The sequence below is a fragment of the Thermobia domestica genome, chromosome 3 (assembly GCF_964235325.1).
Source record: "Thermobia domestica chromosome 3, izTheDome1.hap1.1, whole genome shotgun sequence".
Taxonomy (NCBI): domain Eukaryota; kingdom Metazoa; phylum Arthropoda; class Insecta; order Zygentoma; family Lepismatidae; genus Thermobia; species Thermobia domestica.
This window is the reverse complement of record NC_137456.1, coordinates 255,102,475-255,117,039: the sequence shown is the minus strand read 5'-3', so window position 1 is coordinate 255,117,039 and position 14,565 is coordinate 255,102,475. Positions and strand designations below refer to the sequence as shown.

General features: G+C 34.2%; 1 protein-coding gene across 3 annotated transcripts in view; it reads left to right on the top strand.

Annotated features, from left to right (window-relative positions):
• LOC145681615 (DNA damage-regulated autophagy modulator protein 2-like) overlaps window positions 1-14,565 on the top strand; it is a 54,477-nt gene that overhangs the window by 20,518 nt on the left and 19,394 nt on the right. For 2 of the 3 annotated variants that reach the window (XM_081753234.1, XM_081753232.1), the window contains exon 2: window positions 11,136-11,214. In XM_081753234.1, coding sequence (XP_081609360.1) covers window positions 11,144-11,214 — 71 coding nt within the window. In that variant the 5' untranslated portion in view covers window positions 11,136-11,143. Of the gene's footprint in view, window positions 1-9,584; window positions 9,723-11,135; window positions 11,215-14,565 lie in introns of those variants that run through there. The other variant, XM_081753233.1, reaches the window with a different exon arrangement.

The window sequence follows — 14,565 nt, the reverse complement described above, 5'->3', positions numbered from 1 at the left end:
ATTTTCAACTATTTTATCCTAAAATAAATACTAGCCTTTAACCAGCCCTCATTTCCCTGGTTGCATATCACTTTAGGATTTAGAAAATGTGTCCAACGAATAAAAAAAATGATAAAACACCTTTTAAAGACATTCTTTTGTTAATCAATTCGCACTAAAAAGTTAAAAATAATCTTATTTATGCAAGCCTAAATAAAAAGAATGGGGCGCGTCATTTTAAGAATTTATAAAGTAACTGTATGTAAGCCTATATTAGAGCGCATCCCATTTTTTTTTTTTTAAGTCATGCATAACCAAAATTGTTTTCTACTTTTAAGTGCGACTTGATTAATGAAAGAATGTCTTTAAAATGTTTATTAGTATGTTTTTCTATTATTATTGTTAATGTTTGCATCCTTGGCATAGGATGTTTATTTTGTAAGGTACCGTATGGTGCGTTTCTATACTACTAGGGTATATAAAAATTTAGTTTCCTATGCGATACATTAAACAGCACTTTTTTTAAAAAAAAAAATAAATAAATAAAAATTACTACCGAATATAGAGTATTTCTCCGCTAATAAGAGGGAGACAGATTGAGGATACCAAACACCCCTACCATTGATTGAGAAATATTTCGGTGTCGACACTGATGAACAACATCTACATTTGAATTTGAATGTTTTATGGGCTTTAGGCAATTGATTTAGACCAGGATACATGGGGGACAGAATGTTGGAAGCAAGTAGTCCAGTCCCTAGTTTGAATGCCTGGAATGAGTAAGGACTCTTCCCTCCTTGGTAAAACCTGCCGGAATCTGAAGCAATATCAAAGAAACTGCTTCGAAAAGAGAGGGAGCAAACATGCATAAATAGATAGTCAGAGTCGGATTTAGGTTTCGTGGGGCCCCAAGCTGTTTAAGGTAATGGGGTCCTTTATGTCCAGATGAACATAGGCACCCTACATACAGAAATGAACAAACTAGAGATAATTTAGGAAGCAGACTAGCAGAAGGAGCCCCATTAATTACATGAACGTAGGCTACACAGCAGGAAGCATTGTTGCTACGTATATATACATTTTATTTTATTTTTTAATTTTCTTATATTTTAGAAATGAATATCCAGTTTTTCTTTAGATTTTTGGGCCCCAAGAGAGCAGGGCCCTAAGCTATAGCTTGTTTAGCTTATACGTAAATCCGGCACTGTAAACAGTATACACATACAGGCGCGGATCCAAAGGTGGCTATAGAGGCTATAGCCCCCCCCCCTTGACGTTCAGGTATACACTGGATAAAATGGGCTTCAATTCTGTTTACTCTGGATAAAGAGACAAACTATGGTTTAGCTCCTCCCTTGATCATATCCTGGATCCGCCACTATATATATATATATATATATATATATATATATATATATATATATATATATATATATATATATATATATATATATATAATGTTTGTGTTTAGTATGTTGTACGATGGAAGCTGATGAAAGAGCTTTATATTATTCTTGATTTTTTGACAGGTAAACAAAGAATATTTCGGGGATTAATCTACTCGATTATTATAATAAGATTATAATAATGTATTTTATTTTTTCTCTTGTATGTATATTCTCAGTCCTGCAGGAAGCTTTCATTTCTTTCTTGGAATAGATAAACGAAGACTTTGGTTCGGCTTCTCCTTCACAAATCTCTGTCGAAAGGTTGACTTTATCGCTACCAACACAAATTACTTCTTCTCATAGAAACCATCTACAAATACACTGTACTGCTGAAACAGAAACCATCAACTAAAGAGGTCATAAATTTTGCCATTCCTCGTGTTTGAAGTTCCCGTTCTTCACAACGACTTCCTTCCTCCCGCCCCTGTTAAGAAGGTCAAAGTAGGTTTTCAAAAGGACTGGCTCCCGCTGAGAAGGAAAGTGGGATGAGGAATGACTATAGTGCCATCTAGCAGTTAGACGGCCAAGTACGTGTACACGAAAAAATCTGATTTCTGATTTCTGTAGATTCAATAATGAAGGATATAATTTCTCATCGATTGTGTAATGAATGTCATTGGAAACAGCGAAAAAATAGTACAGTAGCGCACAAATACAAAGATAGTACTCCATTCTCAAAAAGTCCGAAGTTTTTAGCTCTTTTCCTTACTGTAAAAAAACAGAAGACTTTTCCCTCTAATTTTGATCATTTTCTTATGGGAATTTGGATTATAATTATCTGTATTTATAAGAAGAAAATATCACGCACAGCGTTCAAATTGCACCTTTAAAATAAGATGCATCATATTGAGTGAGCTATTGAGACATTTTTGCGAAAGAACGGAATGAAACCATGATTTGCCTAAAAAATGGTTGAGATCCCATGTTAAATTGAACACCAATCTTCCGGCCGCTGTGGCGCACTCCTTCTCCCTCTTAACCCTCACAACCATAGGCGATACTAGAGGGGGAACCCACTCTCCCCAGGAGCAAAGATGGGCCCACCCACATTTTTTTTACTGATCGAAAATATTGTGGTAAATTTACCTCAATTTACGCATAACTATTTTAGTGGCGTTCGCATTCAGCATACAAGTATTTAATAGTGACTGTACTTTGCCCACCCACCGATTTTCTGAATATAGTATGTACCTGGAAGTTCTCGCAATTTTCGAAAGTAAGGAACCATGATCATCACCGCATAATGTTCTAGTTACGCCAACCCATAAATAGCAATTTACTTCTAACAATTTAGTCTGGAAATTATAAAGAGGAATCAAGGAGGATGTTATTACGTAAGGAATACATTTAATAATAATAATTATAGTATAAGTAAATATACCCTCAAAATATGAAACTGAAAATAAAAAACAAGCAATTATTTACTTATAATTACCTGAATTTCAGCTAGTGATGCGCACGAGACAAGATTTATGGCTGTCTCGACTCGAAAATGTGCTGTAAAAGTGATGTCTCGACTCCAAAAATATATATTTTTCTATTGGAAGAGCCGTGTCTCGACTCGAGTTTTGAAAGGAAAATCCTGTCTCGACTCGTCTCGTGCGCATCCCTAATTTCAGCTCGTCTTTCTTTGCGTAGAAACCTCTGGATTACTGCTTTAGAAACAGTAATAGGGGCCCGAAACCGTAAGTCTTGAGGATGACCCACTAACGACAAAGTAAATGAAAATTAGGGAAATAAAAAGGCAGAATGGAAAACCGTTCTGTAGCTTAGTCCAGGCTTTTTTTTTTTTTTTTTGCATCAACTGACACTTGGAACACAACTTGGATCGAGAAAAAAATGATGTTTCTTTTCACCGTACTCCTTACATGTATTTTAGGAAGAAGTCGATTGCACCATTAACTTCTGAATTGAATGATATGTTTAGCAACAAAAAAGTGCGTAGGTCATGCCCCGTCTCCCCCCAAAAATGTTGGTCTGTGTTGCTATAAAATATCTGTACATCCACAAATAAATCTACAGACTTGGCAACGCTTGAGAGAAGCAGAAAACTCAAGACGTTGATTTCCTTACCAACGCCTTGGATCACACAAGCACGAGATGAGAAACACGAAGCGCATGCGCAATAGGAGTCTTTTAAAGCAATGAAAATTCAGCCAAAGCGTTGCCAACGACTTACTCGCAGAGTTGCCTCCTCAAAAACATGACGGAGATCGCAGAGCACTACTCTGTTCTTTTGCACTTCAACAGTTGATTCTGTCTCGCTGAAAATAAAAAAAATCCAAGTTCTGACGATCCGTTTAATTAAATTAAAATACTTTTTTCTTCATTTTTCGTTGGGCGTTAACATACGACTTGCACACCCAGAGAAGACGCTACTGACGGTAACCTATTCCTTCACTAGCTCTCAATTTTCATTTGGCTGTGTATCTGTTGAAGTTAGTATTGTCGGATGGCGTAAATTTCATGTAAAACGAAAAACTCTGAATACTGACTGGAAAGTGGGAATTTTTCTTTAACATGGTCTGTGAATGGGAAATTCTGATATTCTCAAATTCTCTACCACGTTTTAAATTAATTCATTCTTGCCTTCTTCCACTTATTCTCTCTAGCTCGTACATACACCAAAAAATCACTCATTTATCTCAAGGTTGACGTACTTTGTATGCAGGTATATCCAGTAGCCAGGGGCGGATTAACCCACCTGGAGGCCCGGGCTAGAAAAAATATGTGACCTGCTGATTTCGCCTAATACATTTCTGTGAAAGTACAGTAGGAACGTTAAGGGACTACGTTTCATATTTTTTTATATTTTATCTTATGATGAAGATTGTATCTTGTATGATTCTTTTTAGACAGCCAGCTGAGCTTTTGATCAGAAGATGAAGGAATAGGTTACCGTCAGTAGCGTCTTCTCTGGGTGTGCAAGTCGTATGTTAACGCCCAACGAAAAATGAAGAAAAAAGTATTTTAATTTAACTAAACGGATCGTCAGAACTTGTATTTTTTTATTTTCAGCGAGACAGAATCAACTGTTGAAGTGCAAAAGAACAGAGTAGTGCTCTGCGATCTCCGTCATGTTTTTGAGGAGGCAACTCTGCGAGTAAGTCGTTGGCAACGCTTTGGCTGAATTTTCATTGCTTTAAAAGACTCCTATTGCGCATGCGCTTCGTGTTTCTCATCTCGTGCTTGTGTGATCCAAGGCGTTGGTAAGGAAATCAACGTCTTGAGTTTTCTGCTTCTCTCAAGCGTTGCCAAGTCTGTAGATTTATTTGTGGATGTACAGATATTTTATAGCAACACAGACCAACATTTTTGGGGGGAGACGGGGCATGACCTACGCACTTTTTTGCTGCTAAACATTTCATTCAATTCAGAAGTTAATGGTGCAATCGACTTCTTCCTAAAATACATGTAAGGAGTACGGTGAAAAGAAACATCATTTTTTTCTCGATCCAAGTTGTGTTCCAAGTGAAACTGATCATAAAGTAAAAAAGATATATATATTGTGCTAAAAGTGGAATTATTGTTAGTTGCATATGATTCATTTACGTTTTTGGTAGCGTAGATAGTATTACGGCTTGAATTGATCGCATACCTGATGAGAGAGAAAGAGAGCGACGGAATTCCACGAATATTTTTTTTAGCGACTTTCACCCAAAATTGGAGTCATTTCCCGTTTAGCGACTTTTTGACCACTAATAATTTTGACCACTGAGCCACCGTGCCCCTTTGATAACGTCATATCTCGTAAACCAGCAACTGGATTCTTTGAGACTTTTTCCAAAGAATCTACATGTTCCAGCAAGTTTCTTTTTTATGCCTAGGTTGACCTCTAATATTTCCGTGTATCATTTTCTTCCTGAGGACTTCTTTCTCCATTCCTATTCCTATTTGTATTTTTCCCATTTGCATATCGAAGGTATCGAATATTAGTAGCCTTTTCCTTATCCATTTCAACTTTTATTTTTCACACTTCCTTCTGTTCCAATCAACACTGCTTTCGTGATTTTAGCAATTATAATCATTCCACAGTATTGATTGGTTTTCTTTATCATGTTAAGTTTTGAAGTTTGAGGTTTAAGTATTAACTTAGGATGATCAATTTGAGTTTTAAGTATCAACATCAAATGGCTATTAGACACGTTCGTAGATTCAATTTATGATCTGAACAACGTATATTTCCATGAGGCATCAAAGTGCATCAAACATCAGAACACTAATCATCTAGCCACAAGGAAATAAGAATATATTTATCATGCTCATACATAACAATATATTTGGAGTACTAAATTTAATAATAGGGTAGAGCGGGGCTGTTTGAGTATAATAAGAGGAAAATATTTTTCTTCTGGAAATTAGCGTAACAGGCGAATTAACTCTTGACATACGAATGTTAACAAACAATCATGATGTAATCTATCAACGAACTAAAGTTCTACTGTGAAACTGACAGTCAGAAAAAACATTAAAGTGAAAAATGACGGAAAATGAATCTTGTAAAAAACACGGTGTTATTTGGGTCTCTGAAGGAGATATTTGAGTCCATGCAGTACTGTACTTTGATTTTTTTTTAATGTTGCATATTCAGGTCTCATATTACTTACTACATGAAAACTACATAAGAATAATTATTTTGGATAAGGTATAATCCAAATTAGACGCTTTTACACAATAGTAATTTAAACACCCAAATCACTGTACTACGGAAATTATGAACCAGGAGATCCTAAAAGTTAAAGAAATACGCATATTTACTTCACAAGCACTTTCCATACACAAATTGTTTTCTGCAGAACCTCCTACACATATCTCACGATATCATTGTTTACATGCATGGCAGCGAATTCAACCATACTTGTGACAGATTCATCATATTATCCCTAGGTATTAATTGTCACAGTTCAAGTGATATTTTCATCGCAGTTGCTTACATTGCAACATTTGTTGTGGCTGTTATCGGTTGACACAGGACATCTAGGTACTTTTTCCTTACTGATTCTCTTTATTTTCGAGATAGTATTGCTGTTCTTTCCAATATATGAAACATATTATATATATATAAATCCTTCGCCATTCTATTTTCATTCGCCTTATACGAAATTTCCACGTTAATACATGTGTTAATAAGGCTTGTGGTACACTGAGTTTGATAACAACAGGACAGATATACTATGTAAGCAATGAACTAGTGTAGAAGGGTGGAGACGCACATCATCTCCACCAGGAATGTTCTTCACACTAATGATGAAACCCATGGATGATAGGCGATTCACAACCAATGCAAAAGTCCATGACACGACTTGACACAGAACTTCTCTGTGCTGAGATCCATACCTTGGTGTACCGTTGGAACAAATGGTTAAATAAGTATGGTGACATGAGAAGTATTGTTACCATACTTTTAGAGTTGCTCTTATGTTTATATTGTGGTTGGTTTTGTTTGCATGAAATATAAAATGTAGTAGGCATTGTTACGTATGTACATCATGATATCTACAGCTACCTATCATCTACAGCATTTGAGTACTTAACGCTCCTCAAAACCTTATATATTTTTTAAAACAAACAAACAAACAAACAAACAAAAAAAAATTAAGTAAAATTTTGTTCGAAGAATATGACTGAAGTTTTACTAATCAAAAAGTTTCGTATTATTGTTTATAGAATAACTTAAAATCATCTTGCAATTCATTCTTTACTTCAAGCTAAATGTTAGAATTTCCTTCCTAACGATGCAGCTATCTAATGTTTGAAAGAAAGATTAATAGCCAGCAGGGGCGCCCGAAGAAAATTTTCTGGGGGGGGCATCTCCATGGATACTATATTAAGTCTGGCATTTAATATACGTGGTTTGCTATATCACGTATACATTTTCGTGAGCCAGGGGGAGCATCCTGTCCCCCTCTTCGGGCGCCCATTGTAGCCAGGCTTTTATTGTATTTAAAGTCTGTACGTTTGTCGGCGAATATAAATCAATTTGATTCATATTATTAAAGATAAATCTCAGAAGAGATATCAGTTCGATTAAAATCCAAGGTCAAATAGGGGATTGCTTCGTCATTCTTCCTTCTTTTCTTTCTTTTCTTTTCTTTTTTAAAAAGAGAGATTTGTTCTAGGAAATGTTATGTTTGATTATTCTTGTTTACCAAGAACATTAGCAGGGGAAAGTGACGTCATTGAAAGATTGACGTCTTAACACTTGCCTGTTTGATACGTAACAGCAAGAGAGAAACTTTGAAAATAGTAGTGGGATTACCTAATTATGATATTTATAGAATTCTCGATACATAATAACTCAAAATTAGAATGAAACTTATGCTTAATTTCGGTAAAATAACTGAAGCGTTTGTAAGGATTTAGAGAAATATTATTTGAACCAGTGAATAATTTGTTATTGTTTGAAAGTTAACCTATCTTTTCAGTATTGAGGGCACGAGTTTATGGCCCAGAAGTTGAATACTGGATCTTCAACTTGCGTATCCATTGGTGGGATAGCATAAAGTTTCACTGTTAATTAAACTTGCATCCAAAATGGAATAGAATGTAATTTCTAGTTTCACGTAACTTGGTTATATCTTTTGTGATTCATGGAAGTGAATTATTATGTCAGAGGAATCGGGAGAACCCAAGAAAACCCAAGGACATAATGTTGTGCGCTACAAGTTAACATGGACTGGTATCGAACCAGAGACCCTCATAGCAGAGATGGATGAAGTACCACTGAGCCACTGTGCCTCTGAACCCGCATTTACAGCACCAAAAATAGTCAGCAAGTGGCTAGAGCTTTCGGATCATTTCCTCTCACAATATTTTAATTTCTATAGACGAAGGTCATATCTCAGTGGCTTTGTGATGGATTGCTTATCTTTAGTAAGGAGGACACTACTGGTTTGATTAAAGCTATATGGGCTTATTATGGGCAATAGCGTGTCCTTATTCTTCTTACTGTACCCTTGTTTCTTCACAATTCTTTCATCATCATTTGTTTGAATTTAACATCTTTCTGTGTTTGCTACAGAAGAAACGTATAAGCAAACAAACTAAAACTGATAGTAAAATTACTATAATATGTTTAATCGATCGCATGAAGTTGTGTACAGAGATTCCACTATTTTAATACTGCTAAAAAATGAAATGAAATATTTCAGTTTAGCGTCTTACGATTAGTCCTTTGGCTAAGGGACACGATATTAAGGCAAGTGAATGATGCTGGAAGAATTGGTGGAATAATATTGTGGGAGGAAACGGGAGAACACCGAGAGAACTCACGAACACGTTGTCATCCACCACAAACTTACTTGGTTGAAGATCGAACCAGGGACCTCACGCATCAGAGATAAGTTCTTTACCACTGAGCCACCATGGCCCCTTAATACTGCTACAACAACAATTATAATTACTACTATTACTACTACTCTACTACTGCTATTATTATTAACAATAATACTTGTCTTGCTACTACTAATATTTGTAGGATGCTTTTACTGTATTAGATTACTTATCTCTTTGTTATAATGTAACTTCTCACCTTCAATCTCACGCACTCCTATGCTAACTAGAGCCCTGTAAAGCTAACTAGAGCTAACTAGAGAATATATATATATATAATTTCAGGGCCTGTGTAGTTTCTTGTTTTACTGTAAAATTAATAAAATTATTAGAAATAAACATCGAGCACCTGCTGCTTATACAACCCAAGTCCTCATGGACGTTCGGCTGGTTGCAGATCATTAGGCGGGTGAGTAAGGCTAAAGGAGTTGATCGCTTTTTAGACATTCCCATTTCTTCAGTGTACCCCAACACAACAATTTTAATGCATTTGTATACTAAGGTCTTTCAACTTCTTTTTACTCGATTGTGTGGATTAAGTGTTTATTATTATTAATGCAACATTATTAATTATTTCTGCCGGTACATGAAGTGAAACAATCTTAGTTAAACTGGGAGAAATTATACACTAAATATTTTAAGTATCAAATATTTTCTGAGAATTGAAAAATGTAGATAGTATTAAAACTAATGAACGAAAAAAAAGTATTACACGTAAAAGAAATAGATAGACTATATCTTGTCATTTATCAAAGTGCTGATAAATAATTTGTGATAAAGTTGTATGTATTAGGCATCATGCTAACATTAACTGTGTATTGCAACATTATTGTGGTAACATAAGGGCGAAAACAGTGACTTTTCTTGCAGTACCATAAAGAATTCTCTTAAAAAAATTTAATTATTGGGCATAAAACGAGAATTGTTTGGAAAGAACTTCAAAAATGACAGCGATCATAGCAGGTGATTAATTTCTTTTACTATTACGCATTATGAATGTTAGTAAATTTTATACCTAATGCAGTGATGAGTTAGTAGATTGGAAATAGAAGAAAATGTGCACTAAACTAAGATTCAGTGAATTTATTTACGTGAAATTTACGTATTTTGATACATAAAGTAATTAATTTTAAAATAATAATATGTTGAAGCTAACCCCGTCTTCAGCACCAGGTTTGCATGAGACAGTGCAACTCAAAAACGATCCCCTTACACTCCAGTACGTACTTTCTTTGAGGAATGTTTGTCCCGGTTTACGTATTGACATTTCTAAGAAAATTTTACAACCCTCCAAACCTCCATATGCTTGACGAACTCAATATATTTAACCCGACTTTTGTCTTAGGTATTTGAATCTAGGATGGTACTTTTGTTTAAAAAATATCTGTGTGTATCGTAGCTTTCGAAGTATTTAATGTGTGTAAATTTGCATGTTGGAACATGCGTACCATACGACACGCAAATTTGCTAAAAGCACATAGCAAATTGCAAAAACACTTTTACATTTAGTAAATAAAAATTTACACTTAGAACTAAACAACATACAAGAAATATAATATTGCTTCATGTACATAAACATGTATAAACGGTTTGGTTATTATAACATGTTCTATAACATAGTTACTAGTACAGAAACTTAGTGTACACGTGATTATGAGCACCAAGTCTAAAAGAACTTATTCTGACGTAAGGATCAATGTGACTTGTTAAAAAATATGTTGCTTTACTTTTCTGACGTTGTAATATTCCATTATTCATCTCAAATTAACTCTTATTTGAAAATAAAATATTAGTTCCAGAAAAAGTCGAATGATTTCAAGAATTGAATAGTGTTTAGGTTAGTAGTTCCTCTTAGCTTAACTAAAAAAGTAATTGGGATTCAGAGTGATAAAAATTTACATTTAAGACTGTTATTACTTGAGCGGCTACACATACAAATTATACAGTAGTAACCTGTTACATCGCACCTCACAACAACGTAATACAATCTTGTCACCTTAAGTCCAGTTGAACTTCCCAGTTCTTGTGTGTGTCTAGTTCGAGTTTTCAATATCTTTATCACCGATAATAGTTAATATATCATGAATTTAATATCATCTCAATCCTGAAAACCAGTCACTTCGCAGTTTCTAAATTTTCTAGTTGTGATTATGTTCGTCTTAGTTGGGGTAACATTAACTTCAAGTATTAAGAGGGAAAAAAGGTAAAAATTGCATATCAAAAGGAAGTATATTCCGCAAACATTGAATAAATAAAATATGGGGCAGCTGAAGTTACAAAACAATACCACATATACACAAAAGTAATGAAAATATCATATATTTTGTGCAAAAGCTATGAGAATTATCTATTAAATCATACTTATCTTTCTTACAGATAGAAAAATGGCCTATAACTACATCTATATAATTCCTGTGGTGTGTGCAGTTCTGTTTCCAACTACTTTTATTCTTACGTAAGTATAACTATCTGAATGTTTTCTGTTTTAATTCTGCGACTCTACTTTTTACAGAAACTTTCCGTTGCTAACTTATATAAATTTGTCAACTGAAGTGGACATTCTTCGAAAGGAAGAATTGTTTTATGTGAAAGATTTGAAAAGTATACCTCGCATATGAACACTCTTATCCCTCCTTACGTTATTTGAATCTAAATGAAATAGGTCGATCCAAGTGCTAACCACATTCCAACCTTCATTTCATGCAAGTCCCTCACTATTTTTTAAAATTACCTTTCTCTCTTTAGGATATACATTTTAATTAAAATGTAATGTAAGAACCACAGTTAATCTAATTGCCATATTGAAAAAGTCATCATAAACGGTTTATTTTTAGTAAGGACTTTACATATCGAGTTTCGTCTCTTAACACCTGCGCTGCGGCAGTATAAATTGAGTTTGGATCTCAGTGCTATACGAGTCATCGTGTGTCTCGTTGATGGTTTGTCCGTCGGTGCGTTACGAGTCACCAGTGACTCGTGCAGCGATATTACTTCCAGCTTCTCTCCGCACATGACGACACAGTATTTCAAATTCACACTTCAGCCATCTGTTGACAGAATCTGAAGCTACATTACACCAAAGCAGGACTCGTCACCGGTAACTCGTGTAGCATGTGGATGCTAGTAATATTTAAAATCTGTACAAGACGAAAATACCACAAACGCACAGAGGTAATACAATACATAAAAAGGCACCGCACAGAAATGAAGTTGCCATCGGTGACTCGCGCAGCCGAACGTGTTAAGGAGCTCTTGAGATACTTTTGCTTGACATATATATTGAACTCCTCTTCTTCTCTTAAAAGATACAATTTAAAAGTTCTAAATAGCTTCTCTTCCCTACAGTTCTCTGGAAGTATGCTAAAACAGTAGTGTTGCAAGCCAACACAGTGGATTTGTACAAGGGACGAACAGTCAAATATTCAGCTTTGTATAGTAGGGCTATATACGTTTTTATGTAATTCTCCTAAACGTGATCTCCCTAAAATGTCACAAATAACACAATCTGGCATTGCACTCCCTTCCTTCGGAAAATCACTGATTTTTTTGCAACAAATTTCTTTACAGTTAAAAAAAAATACTTTTCCTCATTTGTACTATTGTATTAATGTGTGGAACATTGCCATTACGAAAGACAAAAATGGATATTCTTAATTCAACGTAAACAGTAGGTCTCATAATCTAAAAATTCCAAACTTTCTTCATTTCGTGTTATTTGATGTCACTTGGAGTATAATATAACTCACACAATTTAATGAAAATCTCCATGTTTACAGCACAATGGAGAGTTAAAATATTTATTTTTCAATATGTATGGCTGTATGCATATATTCTGTGTTCCCTTGTCCTTATACATAATAATAATTATTTCTTTAAGTTTTAATTATCAAGATGCTTATTGTTGCTATGATGCGTCTTCAAAACATTGTCAAACAATGAATCGAATTATGAATAATTGTACTTCAAATTATATTTCAGTTCTTATAATAGCAACTTTTTTTACACAACAATATTAAATGTCTTCAACACAATCGCTGGAGGAAAAAACAATAAAAGTAATAAAAACAGAAAACAATAAATCCTAAAAGAAGAAAATAGTAATAAAGCGCTTAAAAGCAGATAATAATATATTAGTATTATCTACAAAAAATTTAAAGTCTACGTCAAACCAACAGATTAATGCTTCATAAATAGAGTTCAGAGCGACATGCACTAAAAGCGTCAAAATATGAATGCAACTATGCGCTAAAAATTGTGAGAATATATAGTAAAGAGGCAAATATGTATTAAAATGTGCAGTACAGTGATAGATATCCAGTAACCCTGTTCCCTCGTTCATTGAGTTTATTCATTTGCATGTTCAGTGTGAGTAAGTGGGCATGTTCAATGTGAGCTTCAGTGCAAGAAATTGGCGTGTATAAATAGAAGAAACTAATATGAAGAGCAACACCTTTATTTATGATTTGAAACAAATTACTTCAAACTCACGCGCATATTACTCACTTTTTGAGTTGCAATGAACAAGATATTTTTCAATCTTTTTTTTGACAATTTTCCAGTCACTTAACCTACTTTTACACTAGTGTTGGGTACGAAAAACAGTTTTTCGGTTTCCGGTTTTTAGGAAAACCGAAACTGGGTTTTGAAAATTTCCGAGAAAATGGTTTTCGTCGAAACCGGTTTTCACCAAAACCGGTTATCGGTTTTTCAAAATCAGTTCCTGTTTTCTCCAAAAAACGGTTCGGTTCTTTAGCGAAACTAGTTTCGGTTTTCTCCAAAACCGGTTCAGTTTTTCATCAAAACCGGTTTCAGTTTTTCCACAGCTAGTTCTATTTCTGACAAGAATAATGTTTCGTTGTGCCAACCAAAACCGATATGCTTAAAAATCAGTATGTTTAAAAACAAAAACTGCTTTTGTTGTAAACGGATCCGGTTTTCGGAGAACAACGAAATTCTACTCTGGTGAGAAACCGAACCGGGTTTTAGAGAAAACCGAAATCAGTTTCAGTGAAAACCGAACAGGTTTTGGAGAAAACCGAATTGTTTCTTTAACCATTTGATTTACACGTAACAAAACTATCAGACCCGAATGTTTTGGAATAATTCACTCTACCTTTCACGTATATACTTTACAACTGCGCCGGGACTAATTTCTGTTCTTACTAGGATTATCAGATTTCTCAGAGAATCCTATTTCTCTCTGCTTGTGTTTATTTAAAACAGTGATTTTTGATGAACATGAACGTGATTTATTGTTTATATTAAGACAAGGGACGTATTAAATGTAAATAAGGTTGTAAATAAATACTTATATAAAATCCATGAGTATTTATTCCATCTCAACCACAAATAAGACTTATTGGTAGTTTATTTTGAAAGTTTATACTAAGTGTTGCCTTTTACTCTTTATTGGAAAATTTTTGAAACATTAGATATAGTTTCTAACAAAAGAGACACTGACCAAAGCTTAATTCCACTTTATTTTATATTATAATTTGTAACTGTTTCGGATATCTAGCATATCTTTCTTCAGACACTATCGAAAATAAATGAAAATACAGACATATATATAAATATTGTTATGACAAAGTTTAAATTCTTTAACCGTCATATATATAAACTTTGTCATAACAATATTTATATATATATGTCTGTATTTTCATTTATTTTCGATAGTGTCTGAAGAAGGATATGCTATCCGAAACAGTTACAAATTATAATTTAAAATAAAGTGGAATTAAGCTTTGGTCAGTGTCTCTTTTGTTAAAATATACAATCCAACTAAGCCATGAATAGTCTTACTAAC